This window comes from Macaca mulatta, chromosome 15 (genome assembly GCF_049350105.2).
Source record: "Macaca mulatta isolate MMU2019108-1 chromosome 15, T2T-MMU8v2.0, whole genome shotgun sequence".
Taxonomy (NCBI): domain Eukaryota; kingdom Metazoa; phylum Chordata; class Mammalia; order Primates; family Cercopithecidae; genus Macaca; species Macaca mulatta.
The window spans coordinates 15,864,213-15,887,756 of record NC_133420.1 but is presented as its reverse complement, the minus strand read 5'-3'; the positions used below and the strand labels follow the sequence as shown (position 1 = coordinate 15,887,756).

The 23,544-nt window shown below is 49.4% G+C and overlaps 1 protein-coding gene and 1 long non-coding RNA gene across 34 annotated transcripts in view; one reads left to right on the top strand and one right to left on the bottom strand.

Moving 5' to 3' along the window:
• RAPGEF1 (Rap guanine nucleotide exchange factor 1) overlaps window positions 1-23,544 on the bottom strand; it is a 159,078-nt gene that overhangs the window by 40,681 nt on the left and 94,853 nt on the right. For 13 of the 32 annotated variants that reach the window (XM_077967448.1, XM_028834702.2, XM_028834699.2 and 10 more), the window contains 8 exons: window positions 22,320-22,476; window positions 13,674-13,762; window positions 12,546-12,698; window positions 11,988-12,111; window positions 11,364-11,547; window positions 9,217-9,717; window positions 4,806-5,008; window positions 2,102-2,260 (listed from right to left, as the gene is read on the bottom strand). In XM_077967448.1, coding sequence (XP_077823574.1) covers window positions 2,102-2,260; window positions 4,806-5,008; window positions 9,217-9,717; window positions 11,364-11,547; window positions 11,988-12,111; window positions 12,546-12,698; window positions 13,674-13,762; window positions 22,320-22,476 — 1,570 coding nt within the window. The remainder of the gene's footprint in view (window positions 1-2,101; window positions 2,261-4,805; window positions 5,009-9,216; window positions 9,718-11,363; window positions 11,548-11,987; window positions 12,112-12,545; window positions 12,699-13,673; window positions 13,763-22,319; window positions 22,477-23,544) is intronic. The other 19 variants (XM_077967439.1, XM_077967441.1, XM_077967453.1 and 16 more) reach the window with 2 other exon arrangements.
• LOC144335012 (uncharacterized) lies at window positions 6,339-8,234 on the top strand. Of its 2 annotated transcripts, none has more exons than XR_013405392.1 (3): window positions 6,339-6,505; window positions 7,017-7,088; window positions 7,257-8,234. It is a non-coding gene; the product is annotated as an uncharacterized LOC144335012 (long non-coding RNA). The 2 variants fall into 2 exon arrangements; XR_013405391.1 differs by having other exon boundaries at window positions 6,353-6,492; window positions 7,006-7,088.

Genomic DNA, 23,544 nt, shown 5'->3' with positions numbered 1-23,544 from the left:
AACAAAAACAAAAACCTAGCTCGGTCAAGAGCTTGGATTGTCTACAGGCCAAGTTTCGCAAGATTTGTGAAAGGAGCTTGCCAGAGGTGCCTCTGAGGAAACCATGGGCTTCTGTGTGGCCAGAGCAGGGTGAGGGGAACCTGTCTTCCCAGCATGAGTAGGGCTGCTGGGGGCTCTAAGGAGTGAGGCCTCAGTATCCAGTGGGAGAATGCACTCCAAGGTCCTCACGACAGGCAGGACCGTCTTAGTCCTGGCCACTGGAAGTCACTAGGCATTGGACTGCCCACCCTGGGCACAGATGGAAACCAGACAAAACCAAACTGGGAACCTGAGTTTGGATAAGTCTTTAAAAATCACCCCGTCCGGCCGGGCATGGTGGCTCAATGCCTGTAATCCCAGCACTTTGGGAGGCCGAGGCGGGCAGATCACGAGGTCAGGAGATCGAGACCATCCTGGCTAACACGGTGAAACCCCGTCTCTACCGAAAATACAAAAAATTAGCTAGGCGTGGTGGTGGGCGCCTGTAGTCCCAGCTACTCGGGAGGCTGAGGTAGGAGAATGGTGTAAACCCGGAAGGCGGAGCTTGCAGTGAGCCGAGATCGTGCCACTGCACTCCAGCCTGGGCAACAGAGCGAGACTCCGTCTCAAAAAAAAACAAAAACAAAAAACAAAAAAACAAAAAATCGCGTGGTCCAAACTCATCATTTATAGAGGGGGGATAAAGGCCAAACAGGTTAGCTCTCATGTGTAAAGTTAGAAGCAGAACAAGACGAGAATCCGGAACTCTTATTACTAAGACAATGAGAGCAAGAACAGTAATAAGCTTTCTAAGCTTACGTACCTAGCCGCTTCATATAATTTTACTTACTCCTCACAATTACAAAATACGAGGCAAGGAAAATCCAGTCCCAAAGGAAAGACGCTGAAGCGAAATTGTTCTAGAGTTCTTTCCCCTGTGCTAAGTTTCATTTTAACAGATGAAAGGGAGAATGTGGCCATTTCGGTTCCTGGACATGCACAGATGCCAGTGAAAGACCCCCTCTTCAGTGTCAGCCCCTAGGCTTAAAGCAGTAAACTGTTTACACAAATGGCTGCAGCCCATTCCCTTCCTGGACCCACAGCCCGTGCAACATGACTTAGCAGCAACCACCATAAAGAGGCAGAAGCAACTTCTGTGCTCCCTGAATCTTGGCTGGCCTTGTAATTTAACTGAGCAAATGCAATGGAACAGGCATCACAGCACTTCTGAGCTTAGGCCCTAAGGGGCCTTGCACGCTTCCATTTGTTTTTTTTGGAAGCCCGCCAGCTGTCATGTGAACAAGCCCAGGCCAGCCTGATGGAGGTGACAGACTACATGGGTCACAGCCAAATCAGCCCCATTGTCCCAGCTCAGGTCCCACGGATGTCAGTGAGTTCAGCCAAAACTGGCCAAGTCTGGGCCAGAGCAGCACAACCATCCTGCTACTCCGTGTCCTAAGCAGTGACAAATGGTCACTATTATTTTAAGCCACGAAGTTTTGGGTGGTTTGTTATGTAGCAAAAGCAAACTAATAAAGCCCTTAATCAAACCATCACGCGCTGGTGAAGCCTGCTCTCCTCAACCTGGCTTTCTATGTGAGGAACAGTACCACCCATCTACCCATCCATCTCATCTGTTTTATTTATTTTGAGACAGGATTTCACTACGTTGCCCAGGCTGGATTTGAACTCCGGGGTTCAGGCGATTCTCCTGCCTCAGCCTCCTGAGGAGTGGGGACTACAGGTGAGTGCCACCACACCTGGTTATATTCCTTTTTAATCCTGGAACACAGAGGGCTGATCCAAGTCCCAAAGGGAGATTGGGATAAAAAGGTCAAAATGTGTTTGTCAGTTTAGGCCAGACTGGCCACTCGCATTTCCCATGCCTACCCTTGCCTCACCTGGACGCCTCACGGTCTTTAAGGCCCCAGAGAACCAACCATTCATAACCTTCCCATCTATGTGTAGGGACCCGCAGAAGGGCAGGGGCCATGATGGGCAGAACACATAGCTGAGGCACACGCTACCAAGGAATGGCCCTGTTCACGTGTTTCCAAGTAAGGAACAGCAGGGAGCAACTCACCGAGGGCACAGGCAAGCTGCCGTGCCGGCTGAGAAAGGAGTGAGAGACGGACACACTGAGGCCCTGAGCGGCACTGCCGTCCTCGGGGGTGAAGGCCACTTTAGTTTGCTGGACACAGTAGGAGACAGAGGAGAAGGAAGCAGCAGCACAGGAGGCCTGCTGGACAGAGGGGAGGAGAGAGAAGGCAGGGAAGGAGGGAGAGAAGCAGAGAACAGTCAGGTCCGTGCAGGGAAAGGCCATGGAGGTCGCTCTCCACATCCTCTCGGAGACATTCTGGAGAGGGACGGCTTCTAGGCCCAGTTCAGGGACTAAAACCAGCTGCCGAAGGCTATATGCAGGAAAGGGCACCCTCCTTCACTTCCTTACTCTAGATCCTAAAATTTGTGTCCACTGGAAGCAGGTTGGGTGGAAGGAGGACGAGGTGGCTGGAGCCACACAGACCTGGGCTGACTCCGGGCTTGGAGCTGCTCCTCTGTGTGGAGTGGATCCATGTGTCATTAACACGTCTTCAAAACTCAGATGGGGCTCCGGCTGCCTGGGTTTGAGTCTGGATCCTGCCATTTCTCACAGGTTTGGCCTTGGGCACTACTTAAAGGTCTCTGTGCCTCAGGTTTTCTGTCTGTAAAATGGGGAGAACCCTGGCACCTCCTGTACAGGGCTGTTGGGAGGATGAAATGGGATGATATGTGTGAAGCACCTGGAATCTTGCTTATCACACTGTACGTGGGCCAACAGGCGTGTGTAATGAGCACCATTTTTGTCTGTGAAGTGTGGATAATGCTTCCTGCATCTGCATTTGAGAGGGTGCGACCAGCAGCTGGCAGGACTTGTCAGGTGGTACGCCTGGGTTGTCGTTAGGATTGGGCCTGGCTCCCAGGTCTTCTGTTTCTAGCTGTGGGCTTGGATTAAGGTTCGCTGGCTCTGTCAGCGTCAATTTACTTATAATGGGGATGCCAGGAGCTGTGGCAGGGACCATGTAGAGCCAGATGAGACCCCCGGTGCTTACCTGGGGAGGTGTTCAACACAGATGTTCCTAACAGGCCTCCAGGGGCTGAGTTCACCACTGCCCCACAGGCATGGTGGAACAGGTTCTGATTCCACTCACTCACTAGGGGTGTCTCCCCAAATATTCAGAAGCCTGTGGACTCCACAGTGTGGAGAAGATGCCCAATGGGCCAAAAATATTTTCAATAAATCTGGCTCAGCAATGGCTGTTTTTTTTTGAGACAGGGTCTCACTATGTTGTCCAGGCTGGTCTTGAACTTCTGGGATCAAGTGATCCTCCACCTCAGCCTCCCAAGTAGCTGGGACTATAGGCATGTGCCACCACCACTCCTGGGTCTCGGCAATGGTTCTAACCAAACATTTTAAGCAAGGGGTCTCTAAATGAGGCATTTATGTTTCCATGGTGGGATCCTTTTTGAAACATCTTCAAAGCAATTGAGACTCATATTCTCAATTGTGCCTGTGGGATGGGCAGGGCAGGTGAGGATCTGAGACCCTGAAAATGGCACATGTGACACGGCTAACGAGTGGCAGGGTTGGAATTCAGGACTCTCAACTCCAGGCTTGGCCTTTCCTCTACTGGACATGGCCTTCTCTGAAGGGGCTGAGTGTGGTTTCTCAGTGGAAACAAAACAGCTTGCTTGGTCAGCCAGAGCCCACTGAGTATAGGAAGCTCAGGGACTCCTGGGACTGGGCTGAGCCCCAGGTGATTATATGGAGTAATCCAGGGATATTTGTCCTCCAGTCTGCAGCTGCCTCCCAGAAGAATCAGACGGCCCTTCATGTCCTCTCGCAATGGATAAAAGATGGCCCAGGGCACACTAGTCGCCTCCTGGTAGAAGCCACCAGACTGGCCAGCACACGAGCACAGCAACCCAGGCAGTTCTGAACAAGCCTGGAGCTCCCTGTTGGGGAGCTTCCTCTTCCTGGGGAGCATGGCTGGACAAGAGGCTCAGATCCTCAAACCCGACTAGGGCCCTCCATGTTCATTAACTGGCAGCAAAGGGAGAAAGTTTGGAGGGATGCCACAGGCACCCCCCATCTGCCTACCTGCCCAGTGCCTGGGCAGTTCCGGAGCCTCATGGGGTGCCCACGGTGGAACAGCCTGCCTTCTGTGCTGACCCGTGCTTCCTTACGTGCACGGGAGTCCTCAGCACAGGAGTGTTTTCTAGAAGAGGAAGGTGCTGTGTCTGAAACAGAGTGGCTCTGTTTAAAGCCATCCTCCGCTTCAATGGCGCTTGTTTCCCTTGGGCCCTCCCCGGCCAAGGCTGGGTTGTAAGTCACTCTACACAGTTAGGACCATTATGCCAATCAAGTCCACAGATGGCCATGCACAGACCATGTCCTGTGCTTTGACTGAGTCCCTCCCTTCTGGGAGGTCTATGTTGAAGCCAAAGAAGACAGAAAAAAATACAAGAGACTGTCAGCAGAGAGAGCAAACACCCTGAGTACAAGCCTGTCCCTGCTGCGTGGGCCTGCTGTGGAAAAGAAAGGTCCCTGCACCCCAGGGTGGGGAGGTGGTGGAGCGGGCACTGGGCTGCTGGTGAGCATCTCAGGAGGAAGTAAAAGCATCTGTGTGGGAGATGGTGCCTTCCACACCCAAAACTGGGGCCCTGCCACGGCAGGGAGGAAGCTCGTTCTGGTTCCTAGAGACCTGCTAGAATCAGAAGTTCTAGTCACAAGGGAGGGTGTCACTCACCAGCTGCCGCTGCTTGGGGGGTAGGGCGGGCGGCGGGGCCAGCTCCTGCACGGAGTCCACCCCGCTGAAGGAGTCGCTGAAGCCGTATACCTCCATGAGGAGCTTGTTCTTCTGCTGGTAGATGTGCTCGTTCTGCGGCGTCTGGTAGAACATGGAGGGCTGTGGCTCCGAGTAGTCCTCCAGCAGCTGCATGTAGGCCAGCACTGTGAAACGGAGGGACAGAGCTGCAGCAAGGCTGGGGGCTGCCACGTCAGGGAACCCCTCCCCGCATTCTTCCCACAGCAGCTAGGGGGCTTTCCACCGAAAGCACCTCAGGGAGGGACAAACAGGCGGAGCGCAGAGGCCTTTTCGGGCAGTGAAATCACACCCTGTCTGATGCGCTAATGGAGGAGACACGTCCAGACCGGCAGACGCGCAACACCGATGGGGAACCCTAATGCGAACTCAGGACTCAAGCGAGGGACTCAAGGGATGGCAAGTCTCAGCCACCTCCTGAGCAGGCACTTTCCCCTCGGGGCACGTCACAAGTGCCACGAGCACCTGCCAGGTGGAGCTGAGCTTCAGATACCAAGAAAAAGTGGTGGCTCTGCAGTGCTAAATTTTGTATCCTCAAATAAGCACAAAGCCAGAGGCTTTTCTGCAAACCCCAACTAGTCAACAAACCAAGGAAGGCCAGACACTGAGCTGAGGAAGACAGTCACAGAGGTAGGGAGTTTATTTCTTCCCTGAGCCGCTCTGGGGGTCCAGGTATAGAGGAAATGCTCTCTCTCCAGGAGTGTCACTGAAGGAAGGGGTTCAAAGTCACCTTCTTTATTTAAAAGATTATGTAAGAATTTCTTACTAGCTCCAACAAGCACAGAGCAGAACTTGGTTGGAAAAGATGCACAGGAAGAGATGGTTCCCCCCTGAGGTCAGCTGCTGCTACTGAAAGGGCAGCTCGCAGCCCCTTGAGCTTGTCTTTTTTTTTTTTTTTTTTTTTGAGACGAGTCTCGCTCTGTCACCCAGGCTGGAGTGCAGTGGCCGGATCTCAGCTCACTGCAAGCTCCGCCTCCCGGGTTTACGCCATTCTTCTGCCTCAGCCTCCCGAGTAGCTGGGACTACAGGCGCCTGCCACCTCGCCCGGCTAAGTTTTTGTATTTTTAGTAGAGACGGGGTTTCACTGTGTTAGCCAGAATGGTCTCGATCTCCTGACCTCGTGATCCGCCCGCCTCGGCCTCCCAAAGTGCTGGGATTACAGGCTTGAGCCACCGCGCCCGGCCGAGCTTGTCTTACACTTCCTTTTTTTTTTTTTCGAGACTGAGTTTCACTCTTGTCGCCCAGGCTGGAGTGTAATGGTGTGATCTCGGCTCACTGCAACCTCCACCTCGTGGGTTCAAGTGATCCTCCTGCCTCAGTCTCCCGAGTAGCTGGGATTACAGGCATGGACCACGACGTCCAGCTAATTTTTGTATTTTCAGTAGAGATAGGGTTGTGCCATGTTGGTCTGGCTGGTCTCAAACTCCTGACCTCAGGTGATCCACCTGGCTCGGTCTCCCAAAGTGATGGGATTACAGGTGTGAGCCACTGCGCCTAGCCCCACACTTCCTCTTTAATGCTGTGCAACCATCGTCACCAGGCTCCAGAGGAAGGGGCAAGCCTAGGAAGGTGATCCCAAGCACCCACAAACTGCTCCCTAAAAAGACTAAACGTGGCCGGGCACAGTGGCTCATGCCTATAATCCCAGTGCTTTGGGAGGCTGAGGCAGGAGGGTCACTTGAGGCTAGTTCGACACCAGCCTGGGCAACACAGTGAGACTCCCATCTCTAAAAAGAAAAAAGAAAAGATAAAACTTAGCAATGGTGGTATGTGCCTATGGTCCCAGCTATTCAAGAGGCTGAGGTGGGAGGATCCCTTGAACCGAGTTCAAGGCTGCAGTGAACTATGGAAAAAAGAAAAAGACTAAACACAACCACCTCTGCCTGACTTTTCTGTGAAACTGTGATCTCTTCAGGAGGTCTTTCTGAACTCTTGATGATGAAGCCCTTGTAGAGACCTGCTAGCCAAGCATAGGGAATAGCAGTGACATTCCCAGCCTTCTAGAAATGAGGAGGACCCAGTCCATTTCAAAAGCAGCCCAGTGGCAGCCCAGAGGCCAGGCAGCCAGCATTGCTGGGAAGGCTCAGCCGCCAGTGCTCAGGGCCTGGGACTGTGGGGATTTCAGGTGCCGGACAGTGATCACAAGGCTCGTCTGGTGCAAGGGACTCATGGGGTTGCCCCTGGCAAGAGGGGCTGGGGACCCTCATGGTATCAGTGCATCCCAAATGATGAGGATACGTCGTGACACTGGGACTGAGCGTGCGTGAACTCAGGCCAGTGTCAGCCACGCGGCCAGGGTGATGATTCTTTCCTTCTTTCCCTGAAAGCAATTTTGAGGCATTTTCCACAAGGTCACCTGAGGGTCCCCTCGGGGAGTGAAGAGCAGACTGGGGACTAGGACTGAGGCTCAGGGCACCTAAGTTTGGGGCTCTTTCACAGAGTATGGAGAAGACCACCCCCTGCATAGGGGTCAACACTGAAAACTGGATGGGATCTCAAGGAAGGAGGGCTGAATTCCTCCTTGGCTCGGGAGGAAGTGTAACAGGCTTGTACAACTCAGGTCAGGCTCTCAGTCCCAGATCCGTGCCCCACTTGCTTGTTGATCTTGGGCAATACTCAGTTCTTTTAAGCTCCAGTTTCTCTACCTATGAAATTGGAGCTAATAGGGCCTGCCTTGCAGGTGGCTGTCACGATGACCTTCGACAGGGCGTGTGAAGCTTTAGCTCAGGGCACGCCATGGCTGCAGCTCAGGAGTTTTTTAGAGGTTTGCAGGCTCCAGTACTGGAGACACTGATGAATGGGTTAAAGCCTCAAAATGGTAGCCTAAATTACTGGGGATTTTCAGCCACTTGAGACTGTTTGAAAGGAAACACTGGCTACCCCTCCCTTTCCTTCTCCCCTCTACAGACCCTGCATGAGGACCGCCGCCCACACTTGTTCTAGGAGCTGGAAGGGTAAGGCTCTCTGGCGTCTGCTGCAGTTTGTAAGGATGCCATCCTGCCCAGTGTCTGAGCTCAGAGGACCCCTCCCCTAGGGAAGGAAAGGGGGTGAGCTTGAGTGGCATGTAGCCCAAGATAACAGAGGTGAAGGGGGAGGCCAACAGCTCTTTAAACACTTGTCCATGCAGAGGGAGGGGAAGAGAAGGAAATGCTTCTGGCATTGCCATTGCACACCCCTCTGCGGAAGCCCTGGTTTCTGATGAGCGAATATACACGACAGATGGGGATGACATCATTAGTCCCACAGAGCCAGCCCTCCCTCTAGCTGGGGGACCACTGCTGAGGCCATCACACAAGCTGGGCAACACCCACCGAGGAGCTGGGGATACATGACACCATCTCAGCCGCAGCCTTCTGGAGACCACGCAGCCGGCCCTCAGGGCGATCCTTGCTGGACTGAACCAAGCCAGGTCTTCCCTTCTTTGAGAATGGGGCCCAGTTCTAAGCTGGGCTCAGATGCTCTCATTTGGGAATTTGGAGTAGAGATTCCATTTCTAGTTCACAGAAGTTCTCTGTTGGATATGTCAACTGAGGCCAGGGAAGCCTGGGGCTGTGGGGCTAACGTGACCACACACATTGAAACGGTGACAGCTGCGCTGCCAAGAAAATCGAAGCAGAACTATGCTAGTGAAGCGGGGAGAGGGCGGGGACAGAGGGGGCCAGGCAACTCCCAGAAGTGTGGGGCAGTTAGGGGAGCTAGGAGAAAACAGAATTTCCAGGAGAACTCTCCTTATTACTTTTATGGCAGATTTACAGTTGGAAAATATTCAAAACTTCAGCTCCACCCCTGGGCTCCAGTAACATCATATATTAAAATGTTTGGTCCAAGAAGTGTCCTCAATTACTCCTGCTGGGCAACCTCAGCTCCCACGTCATTCTGGGAGCATGAACAGAGACAGCGTGCTCTAGACAGGATCCTTAGACAATCACTCTGTGGACACTAGGTAAGTTCTGCTGAAATTCACATATCCACCTCGCTCTATGCAGATGTTGCTGCAATGCTGTCCTGCATGCCAGGACACTTGTTTCCCTCTGTCACTGTGATCAGGCCAGAAGGTCAACTGCTGCCATCTAAAGAGGAGAAGCCCTCGGGCTACGTGGAGAATCGGCCTGAGACTGTACGGAAACTATAAAGGAGAGATCAGCTGATCAGGCTTTAAAAACGATCACCTGTAATGAGAAAACCTGGCTCCCAGAAGTGTCGACATACCTGGCTGGCCTATCTTTTATGAAATAATGAGGCCACTGATTTGCTTCTGGTCTAATGCTGAAAGAAAACATACTGCCATTTCAGGTTATAAAACGCACTTCCTGACAACAGTGCAACAAAAGCTTACTGTGTTTGTTTTTCTTCTCTGGTAGAGGAGGTGGTTTTTCTGGGTCACCCGTTGATTCAGGAGCAGTAAAATCACCCACAAATTCGACAGGGGCTGAGGAACCTCCATGCTGAAAGGGGAGAATAGCAGCAAAGGGCGCATAGGGGACGGACTGGATTGGGGCCGTGCTCTGCAGGTCCTCCCCAGAGATGTTGTCGTACTGCGAGGGATGCCGCTCGTAGGACACCCTGCAGCCAGAGCTGTCCGCCGTCTGGGAGGCTGCACTCCTGCGCTTCTTCTCGGGGAGAGCAGGCGGCGTATCTGTCTGCTGCCCTGGGGCCAGAGGTCCGTCTGGCTGGGGATGGCTGCCAAGAGGCAGCTGGAAAGGATGGCCAACAAATGGAGACCCAGACTCCCCCAAAGACTCTGGCAACGGGCTAAGGTTCCAGGCCGTCTGCTGAGGTATCTGGTCTGCGTTAGAGAGGTCTTGCTGGAGGAATTCATAGTCGGGATCATAGTGGTCTGCAGTTACAACAGGGAAAAAAAAGACCCGTTAGCCAGAGGCCCTGCAGGAGCAGCCAGCCCCCGCTGCCCACCTCTTGCCGGCTTGCTCATGGGTGTGTGACAAAGACATGTCTCCAGGGTTTCGTTTATATTTACATGTTATATTCTTCATTCTTCTCCCTGATTATAAAAGCAAACCAGATGGGAATATGGCTGTTTGCTATACTTTTCTTATTTTTTACATTTCTTACTTAAAAAAAAAGAAAAATACACAACCATCACAGAAACCGTGGCAAATTACATCAAGAAAATAAAAATCACCCACAACCCCGTAATCTAACTGTATTTTCTATTTACATTTTGATGTATTTCCTTAAATGCCTCTTTTGCTTCTAGGATTCCTTTTTGAAAAAGCCCAACTGAGGGCTGCGTGGTGGCTCACGCCTGTAATTCCAGCACTTTGCAAGGCTGAGGCAGGCCGATCACTTCAGGTCAGGAGTTCAAGGCCAGCCTGGCCAATGTAGTGAAACCCTGTCTCTACTAAAAATACAAAAATTGGCTGGGCGCAGTGGCTCACGAATGTAATCCCAGCACTTATTGAGGCTGAAGTGGGCTGCTCACTTGAGGCCAGGAGTTCAAGACCAGCCTGGCCAATGTGATGAAACCATTTTCTCTACTAAAAATACAAAAATTGGCTGGGCACGGTGGCCCACGCCTGTAATCCCAGCACTTTGGGAGGCTGAGGCGGGCAGATCACCTGAGGTCAGGAGTTCAAGACCAGCCTGGCCAACATGGTGAAACCCCGCCTCTACTAAAAATACAAAAAAATTACCCGGACGTGGTGGTGCACACCTGTAGTCCCAGCCACTCGGGAGGCTGAGGCAGGAGAATCACTTGAACCTGGGAGGCGGAGGTTGCAGTAAGCCCAGATAATGTCACTGTACTCCAGCCTGGGGGACAGAGTGAGGCTCTGTCTCAAAAAAAAAATTGAGAATACTATGAAAATATGTAAATGGCCCTGTACTTTTTCCAGTTATCAATATATTATGAGCAATTTTTAATAGCTACAGATTATTCCAGCAAATGAATGTACCATCATTCACCTGATTTCCTACCAATGAAATCTTGCTATTAATCGCTGATTATGCTCCTAGGATACATTCTCAGAAGTGAAAATATCTAGTTCACAGGATACAAACAGCTTCCTGCTCTCTAAGCCCCCTGCCCGGCAGACGGGAGGGGCCCGCACAGCACACATTCAGCGCTGACTAAGGAGAAGGCTGGCTCGTGCGGCTCTTTCCCCTTCAGCCTCTGTCAAGTGTTGTCAGGACCCCCACCCCTTCATTTAAAGCTCTCAACACAAATGGCTCTTAATTTTGGTAAAGAGAGTCAAATTACCCACTGACAGATGAACTAACAACAGTTACCGCTTGAATATCTAGGCTGTGGTTTTACGTTGTGATTTCATTTACATGCTCAACTTCCTAGGGAGGCAGATACTGTTATCCTTATTTTGCAGATGAGGAAGCTGAGGCTCAGATTTTAAACAAGTGGGCCAAAGTCACGTAGTCAATGATCGCATGACCTGGGACTCCCACCCAGGACTGTATGGCCCCAGAGAAGCCACCAAGACAGGATGGAACAGGAGGATGCTGGCGGCTCACCTAGTGTTTCACAGCTTGTGTTCCGGGAGCACTGCCCACTGTCCCTGTCCAGAGAGGACAGCTGCTCGTCTGACTTGCTGAGCTTGCCTATGCTGCTGCAGGGGGAGAGGCGGGGCGACTCTCCACCATATGAGTGGCTGCCTCCTGACAGTCGTCTCTGTGCATAACAGTCAACGTCAAAATCCTTAAACGGAAAAAGAAAAACAAAGCCAAGTCACTTCTGAGAAACGGTGGCAGAGACCAGGGGTGAGGCAACCGGTGCATTTACTTAGAGAAGGAAATACTGCCAGGCAAACTCAAAAACCACCTCTGACGTCAGCAATTGAAGGACACATACAGCAGAGAAGCAGCCATCTGGAGTTGGTGGGGGGTGTGACCAGGGAGGGCTCTGGGGCTGGGCTCACCTATCCCCAGGAGACGCCCTTTGGCTCTGGCCTCCCTGCCCTGACCCTTATCCCCATATGGGAATTTGGATCATGTCCTGGAATGAGAGGCATGGGTACAAGGTCTCACACCCCTCGATGTGACAAAACACCAGTGACTGAAGACCATGGGTTTCAGCTTCAGGAGCAAATCCCGACCCCCCTCCCTGCCTTCCCAAGAAGCGAACACGAGCTGCATTACCTGCCTATTGATTCCAACAGGCAAACTGGAGCCACTGGTGGCTCGGCTCATGGGGGCCACCACAGCCACTCGGGTAGGGGACGGTGCCGACTGTCTTTTCTTGGGTGGCAATGCTGGTGGAGGACTGAAACAGACCGAAACGTCCAGGCAGACCAAACCACACTCACCAAAGCTCTTCAGCATGATATTGGGGTACAGGATGTGGGGCTCTTTCATTACTAGACTCTCCACACCCAGTGTTCACACTTCAACTGCTGCCTACTCCCCTCCGCCAAAATAAAACCTGTAAATACCAAATGAACGAAAAAGAACAACCCTTTCTTTTTCTTTCATAATAAATCATACCAGGTCTCCCTGGGCTGAGGGCACAAGGAGGCCTTCAGGAGAGCTCAGGGTGGCCAGGGAGGGCTGGGCGGGGGGGGGGGGGACAGCTCCAGAGTCAGCCTCCCAAGGGGGGCCAAGCCCCCAGCACTGAGGGGAAAGGGCCCGAGCCCTGCCTTCCTCCCTTTCTTGCTCATTCTGCCATGGGAGGCACTGGACAAACAGGAAGGTAGTTACCTATTATCAACCACCCGAATGCCAGGCAGAGGGGGCTTGGGGGGCGCGACCTCTTCATCTGTGGCATCTGGGAGGAGCTCAGTTGACTGTGACATCCCGGTCGTCTTGTTTAGGATTTCTACCTCGCGGTCTGTCAGGGGGAGCTCTGCTGGGCTGCAGAATTGGGAAGAACTTGGGGTTACAGAAGGTCAAAGACGGGACGAGCACATACAGGCCCTGAGAGGGTGAGGATGTGACTGGGTAGAACATGGTGGGTGAGGTGGGGCTGAGGAGCAGGCTCCCTGGATACAGAGCTCTGGGGTTCTGGTTTGGTTGCTAAGGAGCTACTGGAGCTTGGCTGTGCCCCCAACTTTGCACCTCAGTTTCCTTATCTGAAGATGATCTAAGGGCTCTCTAAAATGCTCCAGGCCGGGCACAGTGGCTCACACCTATAATCCCAGCACTTCGGGAGGCCAAGGTGGCGGATCACTTGAGGTTAGGAGTTTGAGACCAGCTTGGCCAACATGGTGAAACCCTGTCTCTACTAAAAATACAAAAATTAGCCGGGCGTGGTGGCGTGCACCTGTAGTCCCAGCTACTTGAAAGGCTGAGGCAAGAGAATCGCTCTAACCTGAGAGGAGGTTGCAATGAGCCCAGATCGTACCACCGCATCCCAGCCTAAGCAACAGAGACTCTGTCTCAAAAACAAAACAAAAGCTCCAAATTTATGTTTTATATTTTTACCAGGAGCTTAGAGTAGAGATGAATATAAACCCTTACAACCATCGATGTCATCCTCAGTTTACTCTGGATCAAGCAAGAGTGCACTCAAGTCAAAGTCCCCAAACCCAAGCCCTTAAAAGTTCTTTGTAATTATGAAACGAAGTTGCCCAGGAAAAGCACTGGTATGTGTCACTGGATGCGCTCACACATGATCCTTGGAAACAGTCACACTGAAGAGTAAACTTGAGATGGGCAATACTTCAAGCCTGTGTGAAATATACACACAATGCTAACCACTGAAAAAGCAATATGGGCCTCCAGCAGCCCACCTTCATGCTGCCCACCCCCCAGGCCCTATCCTTGTCAAATGTAGAGACTTTGCCACTGAGTGTGACCCCTGCGACAGGAGGGTTAGTCAGCACCTACCCATCAGGCTTGCCAGCAGGGGAACTGGGCTTCACGGGGCTCGTCGGAGATGGACGTCCCTGCTTCTCGACGGTGAGCCTGACCAGCTCCTACCCCACAAGAAAAAGGCAATGAGCAAAGCTCCCGTCACCACTGAGTTTCCACAAGAAGGCAGGCAGGTGCTGTCTGTCCTCTGCTGCTGGGTCTCATTTCTGTGCCTACAGATTCTCCATGCGCCATAAACGCAAGAATCACTCGCCTTAGGTAATCTGCATGACTTCCCAAATGTCCCCGGTCCTCCAAAAATACCTTCATGGCATGTCAAGAAGTTTCAAATGCGTAAAGGCACTTCCTCTTGGAAGGGGAAATGGCAAACCCCAGAGTCTCAAAATGATTGTTTATCACACAAATTACAATACCCGGCAGAACAGATTCCCAGTCAGTTTGTTGGGGAATTACTCTGTTTCTAGTTCTCTAAAGTCACTAGATCGTGTGGCACTGGGTGGCTTCCCAAGGCGAGCTGGCCACAGGTGTGGTGGAGCAGCTAGCTGGTGGGGGTGGGTGGCGGCTGGTTGGGGTCCTTGTCAATGGAGAAGGAGTTAAGGGGAGATAACCCAGCAAAGAAATCACTTTAGAACCATTAACTGAGAAAAAAGAAAAGAAAAACAGCCTTTTTCAAATCATAGCAAAAGAAAAAAAAGGGAAGACCTAAGGGCCCACGTGGTTTTTTAAAAAAGATTAGAATGCATTTTCTCCCAGTTTGATGAGTTTTGACAACTGCATATACCCAAGTAAGTGCCACTAAAAACACAAAGAACATTTCCAGCCAATCTGCCCTGCCCCAACCGTTTTTTAACTTCCATTATCATAGATTACTTTTGCCTGTCCTAGAACTTTATATAAATGCAACCATATCATATATATACTTTTGTGTCCATTTTCTTTTTAAAAACAGCTTTATGGATATATAATTCATATGCCATCAAATTCACCCATTTAAAGTGTACGATTCAGTGGTTTTTAGTCTGTTCACAGAGTTGTGTGACCATTAGCACAATCAATTTTAGGACTTCTCATCACCCCAAAAGGAAACTCCACATTCCCCTCGACCCCCAGCCCCTGGCAGCCACCAATCCACTTCCTGTCCACACATCTTTGCCTGCTCTGTCCCCCAAGCTCAGCGTCAATGGCTGTGCTTCGTGTGTGCGAGGTGCCTGCTGCTAGTTGCCGGCAGTGTTCCCACGAGTGGATGCATCACAACTCCCCCCGCCTTCCTGTCGATGGACATCTGGCCAGGGCCTACGTGTTTCAGCAGGAAGCTGTTTCCAAGTTATAGAGGAGGTGGCAGCGGATGCCAGTGGGCAACACAGTAACCAGAGACCCTGAACCAGTGGCTGCCAAGCCTCTCGACTCAAAAACACCACACACCAAAATGGCAGTGTATGCTGCAAATAAGTCAGAGTCAGTTACCATCCTTCCCAGTGCAAGGGTTCTTTCGAAAACACAAAAACTAGAAGGTGAACACGCCAAAAAAAATATCAAACAAGAAAGTCACAGATACCAATGGTCAATAATCATAAGACATTCATCACTTTGGATGGCAACAAAATAGAAACTTCCAGATATAGTAGGTGGGAGCAGCGCTTCAGACAGCCTCTTCAGAGGGATGACTTATCAGTACATATCAAAAGCCTTAAACATTTGCATTATGAGAATTTTGCACCAGGTGCAGTGGCTCATGCCTATAATCCTAGCACTTTGGGAGGCTGAGGCAGAAGGATGGCTTGAGCCCAGGGGTTCAAGGCTGCAGTGAACTGTAATCACACTCCAGCCTAGGTGAGAGATTAAGACTCTATCTCTTAAAAAAAGAATCTTGCCCAAGAAAAATGTCATGAATGTGTGCAAAAATCAAACCACAAAAGATGGTCATCACAGAGTATACATAAGATTATGTATCATTAATGTGATAATTTTGAATAGTTCAATATCCCACAATTAAATATTTGATAATATGTACTGATTACATAAGTCATGATAGAACCAGACAATGGGCCAACCATTACATTGTTATTAAAAACTAAGTCACAACAAGAATATGCACTGTATCATGGAAAGATGCTGTAATACATTAAGTGGAAAAATAGTTCTAGGTGATATGCTGGTATATATTGCACGTTTTGTAAACAAAGCCAAATCAAGAATATATGTAATACAAAAAATATGGCTATGAAACACCCCTTTATTTTGTTCTTTTTCTATTTTCTAAATTTTCTGAAATGAACATATATTACTTCTGAAATAATAACAAGCAAACCCCCCCAAAACTAAATGCATCTATCAAACTCTTGGGCTCAAGTGATCCTCCTGCTTTGGCCTCCCAAAGTGTTGGGATTACAGGTGTGAGCCACCATGCCCAGCCAGGCATATCCACAGACACAGGTTCAGTGTTACCTTACTCTGTGACAGTTGTTATCCCATTCAGATGTCTATTCTTGAAGAACTGTGGAGAAGTAAAATCTCTAAGAGCCAAGTAATAGCAAGAAAGGAGAACCTTAATAGTTAGATGTCAGCATAATTTAGAAGTTAATATTTAAGGAGCAGTCATCTAGCTGGTGATTGATTACAAACAGGACAAGATAGAGGATGAGAGACTATACAATCAGGGAAGAGAGCAATTAGGACAGAGGCAGCTCCCCTGCACCCTATCGCCTGGAGGAGGGGGGACGGTGGGAGACGCAGCTCTTCCTAAAAGCACAACGCCAGGCCCCAAAGAAGGGCATCACGGCCTTAAAGGGAGTTAAAGAGTGCCAGAACACAGTGCCCTGGACACCCCACTTTCAGATTCACTCTTCTTTACAAGCAGGGCGAAAGGAACAGAAAGAAGTCTGTGTTGTTTGCATCTGTTGATACAGGAAAACATTCCCGACTCTTCATTGATTCATGAGCAATTATAATTAGATCGTCATCTTTCTGGAGAGGCAGCTGTAAACTCAACTAATGAACGATGGCAAAAGAATCCTGGAATGACAGGCACACACGTGCAGGCAGGCGCCCGAATTCAAAGATGATGTCACGATCCCAATCACGCTCCCTACACTAGCTCGCATGGCCTACGCTTGAAGAGTATAAAAGGGGGCGGGCTGCTTTTTAAATTTACCACCTATCTCCCTGCCTAGACAGAAGGTCTTTAGTCTTGACTTGCCTTAACTATCACAGAAGAGAAACCCTAAAATGTGCACATATCTAGCTACTGTGCTAACACCCTAATCTCATTGAAAGCTGACCATTTACAACTTGGCATGAACCCAATACCTCCTACTGAAGGTAGAATTTTTTTTAGAGGGATGTCAGACTTTTTTTTTTTTTTTTTGAGACGGAGTCTCGCTCTGTCGCCCAGGCTGGAGTGCAGTGGCCGGATCTCAGCTCACTGCAAGCTCCGCCTCCCGGTTCACGCCATTCTCCTGCCTCAGCCTCCCGAGTAGCTGGGATTACAGGCGCCCGCGACCTCGCCCAGCTAGTTTTTTGTATTTTTTAGTAGAGACGGGGTTTCACCGGGTTAGCCAGGATGGTCTCGATCTCCTGACCTTGTGATCCGCCCGTCTCGGCCTCCCAAAGAGCTGGGATTACAGGCTTGAGCCACCGCGCCCGGCCAGATGTCAGACTTTTTAATTGTCCTGAGGCACAAGTTAGAAAAGACTGAAAGACCAGGCGCAGTGGCTCACTCCTGTAATCCCAGCACTTTGGGAGGCTGAGGTGGGTGGATCACGTGTAGGTCAGGAGATCGAGAGCACGGTGAAACCCCGCCTCTACTAAAAATACAAAAAATTAGCCGGGTGCGGTGGTGGGCGCCTGTAGTCCCAGCTACTCGGGAGGCTGAGGCAGGAGAATGGTGTGAACCCGGAAGGCAGAGTTTGCAGTGAGCCGAGATCGCGCCTGGTCAACAGAGCGAGACTCCGTCTCAAAGAAAAAAAAAAAAAAAAAGACTAATAAAAAGGCCAGGCGTGGTTGCTCATGCCTGTGATCCTAGCACTTTGGCAGGCTGAGATGAGTGAATCACTCGAGCTCAGGAGTTCAAAACCAGCCTGGGCAACATGGTAAAACCCTGTCTTTACCAAAAAAAAAAAAAAAAAAAAAAAAAAAATTAGTTGGACGTGGTGGTATGCACCTGTGGTCCCAGCTACTCAGGAGGCTGAGAATGGAGGATCACTTGAATCCAGAAGGTAGAAGTTGCAGTGAGCACAGATTGTGCCATTGTTGCACTCTAGTCTGGGTGACAGAGTGAGACTGTCTTGGGGGAAAAAAAAAAAAAGACTGTAAGAGACTACTCTAGAGTCTATGTCTACAACAGTGACTGGAAACTCCCGGCTGGTCACTGAAAATCAGTTTTCAAAAGTCAAAAACGGTATTTGGAAAAGTAGCTCTCCAAATATGTAATACTTTACTGCCATGTTCATTTTATTCATATTGAAAATGATTATAGGCCTGGCGCAGTGGCTCACGCCTGTCATCCCAGCACTTTGGGGGGCCTAGGCGAGCGGATCACTGGAGGTCAGGAGTTCAGCCTGGCCAACATGGTGAAACCTTGTCTCTACTAAAGATAAAAAAATTAGCCGGGTGTGGTGGTGGGTGCCTGTAATCCCAGCTACTGTAATCTCCTGCTGAGGCAGGAGAATCACTTGAACCCTAGAGGTGGAGGTTGCAGCGAGCTGAGATCACGCCTGGGCAACAAGAGTGAGACTCCGTCTCAAAAAAAAAAAAAAAAAAAAAAAAAAAGAAAGAAAGAAAGAAAGAAAATAATCACAGAGAAGGAAGGGCTTAAATGACCTTTGACAAATCAAAATACAGCTCTGGTGCTCAAGTAAGAGAGGAAATTAACTGGTCAAGTTGGAAAGAGGTGGGGTACTGATTTCAAAAGGTCATGCTGGGATATCTCTTTGACCTTGAGTGGCTCAGCCCCCCAACATCCAGGTGCTAGACTGGGTGTGGTTTTCAGAGAAAAACATTGAGGGTCTTTAAATTCCTCAGATTTCCATCCTTCAAGAGGCATAACCACCTCTGAGCTACAGGCTCCCGGTGGAAAAGCAGCCCCAGAACCTAACGAGGTGACAGGGGTCTACCTCTTACCTGAGATTATAAGACTACCTGGAAGAGAGCCATCATCACCGTCAAAAATGGTCACCGTGAGCCATTAGAAATGAACACTTCTCCAAGCAACACTGTTTCCCCACTGCCTCCTGGTTAACCTAGTTCTTACCAGGTACTTTATATACTTTATCTTACTGAATCTCTCCTCAAATCTTCAGGGCAAATATTTTAAAACCTACTTGAAACTCAGGGAAGTAACTTGCCCAAGGTTATACAGCTTGAACAAGTGGCATTTATGAGGAGGCTTAAATGATAAATGCTACTACCCATTCAGGGACAAAACCAAAGTAATCCTGTTTTATAACACATGTTCAGTCATTCAAAAAAAAGGGGAAAGACTCCCTTGAACAACTGAATGGGTTACGTAAACGATGGTGAGTCAGTGTAAAGCAGCGTCCAGCCCCTCCTCCAGTGGGCTGTCGACAGCGTTTCCCCTCTGCACAGCTCCGGCCCCTCCCAGCTGCAGGAGGCTCTCTCACGCTACCAGGGCATGGGCTTGTACGGTGTCCCAGGCCTGAAGGGTCGGCGAGAGACGTTGGAAGTCACAGCTGGCTTGTGGGTGGGAGTGCAGAGAATCCCGTCCTCCCGTGGGAGGTAGCTCAGATGACATGGTGCCCAGGAGCCGGGGAGGGGGCAGCGGGTTGGGGTGGAAATCATGCCCTTGCCACTGACTCTACTGCTCCACCTGGGCCTGAGTCTCCACACCTGTGAAAGGGGTAAGGGGCAGCCATTCATGCCTACTATGGAGGGTTGTCATGAGTATAAAGTGAGGATAATGTACAAAAAGCACCCAATAAATGTTAGATATTATTACTATTAGACAATAACAACAAATGCCAACATCATAGTGTCTCGATCACTCTCACTGCCTGTAATGACTCCAGCACGAAAAGCTCCCAGCCACAGGCAGCTCCTGTCCATCCTCCAGATGCTGGCCTGTCTCTTCCTCGGGGAAGCGTCTCTGATCACCCTGAGAAACGAAGGTCATCATACCCTTTCATCGCACCCTGTGCCATCTCCCTTGGCAGCGCTATATCACATGGGTGTGCCTTTGTGTTTATGGTCCTGTCCTCCTTAGACTTTAAGTGCCATAGGGCAGGGTCTGGGCCAGCTTTGCTCATATTCCCATTCTCTCTCACTGCCTGGCACACAGAAGGTTCTCACTAAATGCTTCTTGAATAAATGAAACAAAACTGAATTTGTAAAGCTTCTCACCTAGAGAATCTTTGTTCTGGCTGAACTATTTTTAAAGCAATTGTGGAAAAGTTATTTGCTCCGACATTGACAGGTTCATAATCTATAGGTTTCTCTCTCTTGTTTTTTTGTCCCAGTCACTTTGAAAAATCAAGGAAATTTTTCTTTCAGACATGCCTTTCAACTAATGAAGTGGTGCTGTAATGACTCCACAGAGGAAATGTACTTGGGACTGTCACAAGGCTTTATGAGTGGAAACTCACTCTCCTCCGTTTTGGCTACTCTAACTTGTGAACATCTCATCAGAATCAATTTGATAGGAGGAAACCTTAATAATGTTACCTGAAAAATAACAATTTTCAATAATAGCATTTTCAGAAGCCTGGACAGGAACAGCAGGGATGGGTGAGCCAGAGTGACTCGGGACTGCTGATAAAGCCCCAGGCCATGTCCCACTCTGCCCTGCTGAACCCAATGTGCTACTGTGGGGACCAGACAGGATAACGTACGTGCCTGTCCTCCAAATCCTGGAAAGGGCCGTCGGGTCTGATCACAACAGCCACCCTGGGCTATATCCTTGAGTCTCGCTGCCCTAAGCAGACACTAGTAACTTTTTGGAATGAAGGGAACACGGGCAGGCTGGGCACGGTGGCTCACGCCTGTAATCCCAACACTTTGGGAGGCCGAGGTGGGCGGATCACCTGAGGTCAGGAGTTCGAGACCAGCCTGGCCAACATAGTGAAACCCCATCTCTACTAAAAATACAAAATTAGCTGGGTGTGGTGGTTCATACCTGTAATCCCAGCATCTCGGGAGGCTGAGGCAGGAGAATCACTTGAACCTGGGAGGCAGAGGTTGCAGTGAGCCAAGATTGCACCACTGCACTCCAGCCTGCGTGACAGAGCGAGACTCCATCTCAAAGAAAAAAAAAAAAGGAGAACATGGGGGAATTCAGAGGAAAATACTGATGTCATCTAGGCAAGCCCCCTTTACATGAACTCCATGACCCCAGCAGACACATCACCTCCCCTTAAATGCTGCTGGGGGTGGAGGGCCACCCAGATGTCCTGGCAAACACACATTTCATTCTGGAGCAATTTTCAATGCTGAGCAATGCTTTCTCAGCCTCTCTCTGTAATTTAAGCCCTTTGGGGGTCCTTATTCTACTCTCCAGAGCTGCTGGGGAATGTTAAGCCAAGGAGACAGCTTTCAGGAATTTGTTAGCCTGGTTGAGTGGGAAGGAATTGTTTTGACCTGGGGTAAATACCTCAGCTATAATTGTGGACTGAGGGGTCCAGAAAAGAGAGGGACGCAGGTTTTTTCAAGCCAAGAGATCTGTTTACAAAGCATGCATCTAGCACCACATAATTAATAATAAATAGCAGCTAAGGCCTGACTGCTCCATATGTGCCAGGTGCTGTTCTAGAAGCATTATGTGTATTGACTAGTGTAATTTTTCCTATAACCCTGCAATGCACGATGCTATTATTATCCCTATTTTATAAATGAGTTACTTAAGGTGCAGAGCAGTTGAGTAAATTATTCAAGTTCACAGACTAGCAAGTGATAAACTTGGGATTCAAATCTATCCAGGTGCTAAGGCTGGCCCCCTTTCTACTACATTATACGGCCTCACACAATAGCGGGGTTTCCACTGTCCTGCTGCCTGCAGCCCTGGCCCTGACCCAAAGGCCCTTACCTGGTTCATGTCCAACATTCTGTCTTGCTCCCCATCCACTAGGGCTTATTTTCTCTATTAGGATTTGTCCCCCTGACCCCAATTCCAGACCCTCTATGGCCTTTGCTTCCCATCTTAACTAGGATTCATAATTTCTTACGCCGTTTCTGACTTCTCTGGATAGCAAATACACAGACCACATCATGGACATCAAGTAAATATAGAAAGTTCCATTTCTTACTCAACTCGCTCCTGCTTTTCTACCAAGAATCCTAGAAGTTCCCAGAATATGAAAAGGTAGCGCTGACATGACATGCTGGGAGCTTTGCTTAAAGTCATTGTGAAAACGATCTCCATTGTATTTTGTCTAGCTGGTAAGCATGCTCAGCCAGCACGATGCTACGAAGGCTCACTGAAGATTTAATGCAATGCTCAGTAAGGGCTGACTGCTCTGGGCAGCTTTTCCATAAGAGCCATTTGCACCAGTCCTGAGAGAAGTAAGTAGTTATGGGATACAGCGCACCAACACCAGAGACGCAGAAAGACATTCTAATGTTTGAAGGTTGGGAGCAAGATCTTATGTGACAAGCATCAGCAGGCAGGTTGCTCTTAAGTCCCTGACCGGGACGGTCTGGAACCTGCACCGGTACCTTCACTCCATCCAGCACGGCCTTGATGACCCCCTTCACAGTCGTCACCATCTCCTTGTCTTCTGAGTTCACACCTTCCAGCATCACTTGGTCAGACCAGCGAATGAGGTTGGCGAGACTTTGGTACACTCGGCTATAGCAGGAAGAGAGGGCTGAGCTACAGGGAAGAGAAAAATGGGAAAAAAAAGAAAACCTAAAGCATGACTATCACTTAGCACAGAGCCAGCTTCTTGGTGACGAGGTGTGTTTCTCCATCTTTCTTTGTGCAAAATCCACACCGCCTTTGAATAAGCAAACTTCTCCCATGAGCCCTTTTCCTTACATCCAACAAAGATTTTGTGGAGCTTTATATTCTAATCTGTGTTTCAAAATTTTTTCATTTCCAAAATGGAACATTACAAAAATTCCACCACGATAGTTAAGATGCTTTTTCGAACTTCACATCCTTCTACAAGATTCTGATCACATGTCTCGAGGAGTGCCCCATCTCCCCCTCCTTCTAGCTGCTAATCACTAGACCAGGTCCAGGGAGTGTATACTGACTATCAGCAATTAGAATAAAATCTATTTTAGATGTGCCACAAGGAGCCGACAGGTTTGCGGGATTTTAACAGTCATGAGCTCAAAACAGGTCTGCGGTTTATTAGAACTCCTCCGTCAGGGGGCCAGCTTCATCATCCTCTGCACTATAACCATGAGACAGACGTCAGAAGCACACGAATGAAGACTATTTTGAGAATAGTAAATCGGGGCGAGGGGGCCTGTGAGATGGTGGTGGGGATGTGAAGGTGGGAATGTAGGTGAGTGTGTGTGTATGTGTGTGTGTGTGTCGCACCACGCTACCAGTTATACTGCGATGCCAGCGCCCATGAACAGAAGCCCTGAGTGCCTCAGTGATTGTAGAGTAGCAGCCGAATGGAGGTGTTTACATCTTTCACATATTTTTAAATAACTAATTTCCCTAGGAATTGTGGAATTATTTTTCGATTTCAAACAATTGTAACAGAGGAAGAGCAACAATATAGAAAATTTATGTGCTGAAACCTCTAGTCCAAAAAAAAAACAACAACCAAAATGATGCAGACATTTAGGAGCCAAAGATGTAACTTTGAGGAAAATATATAATATTGTAAGATATGATTTAAATAGGTTCTAAAACCAAAGCCATTTAAAACAAAAATGTGAACCAAATAGTGCTTTAATGAGAAGCTCTTCAGAATCAGGT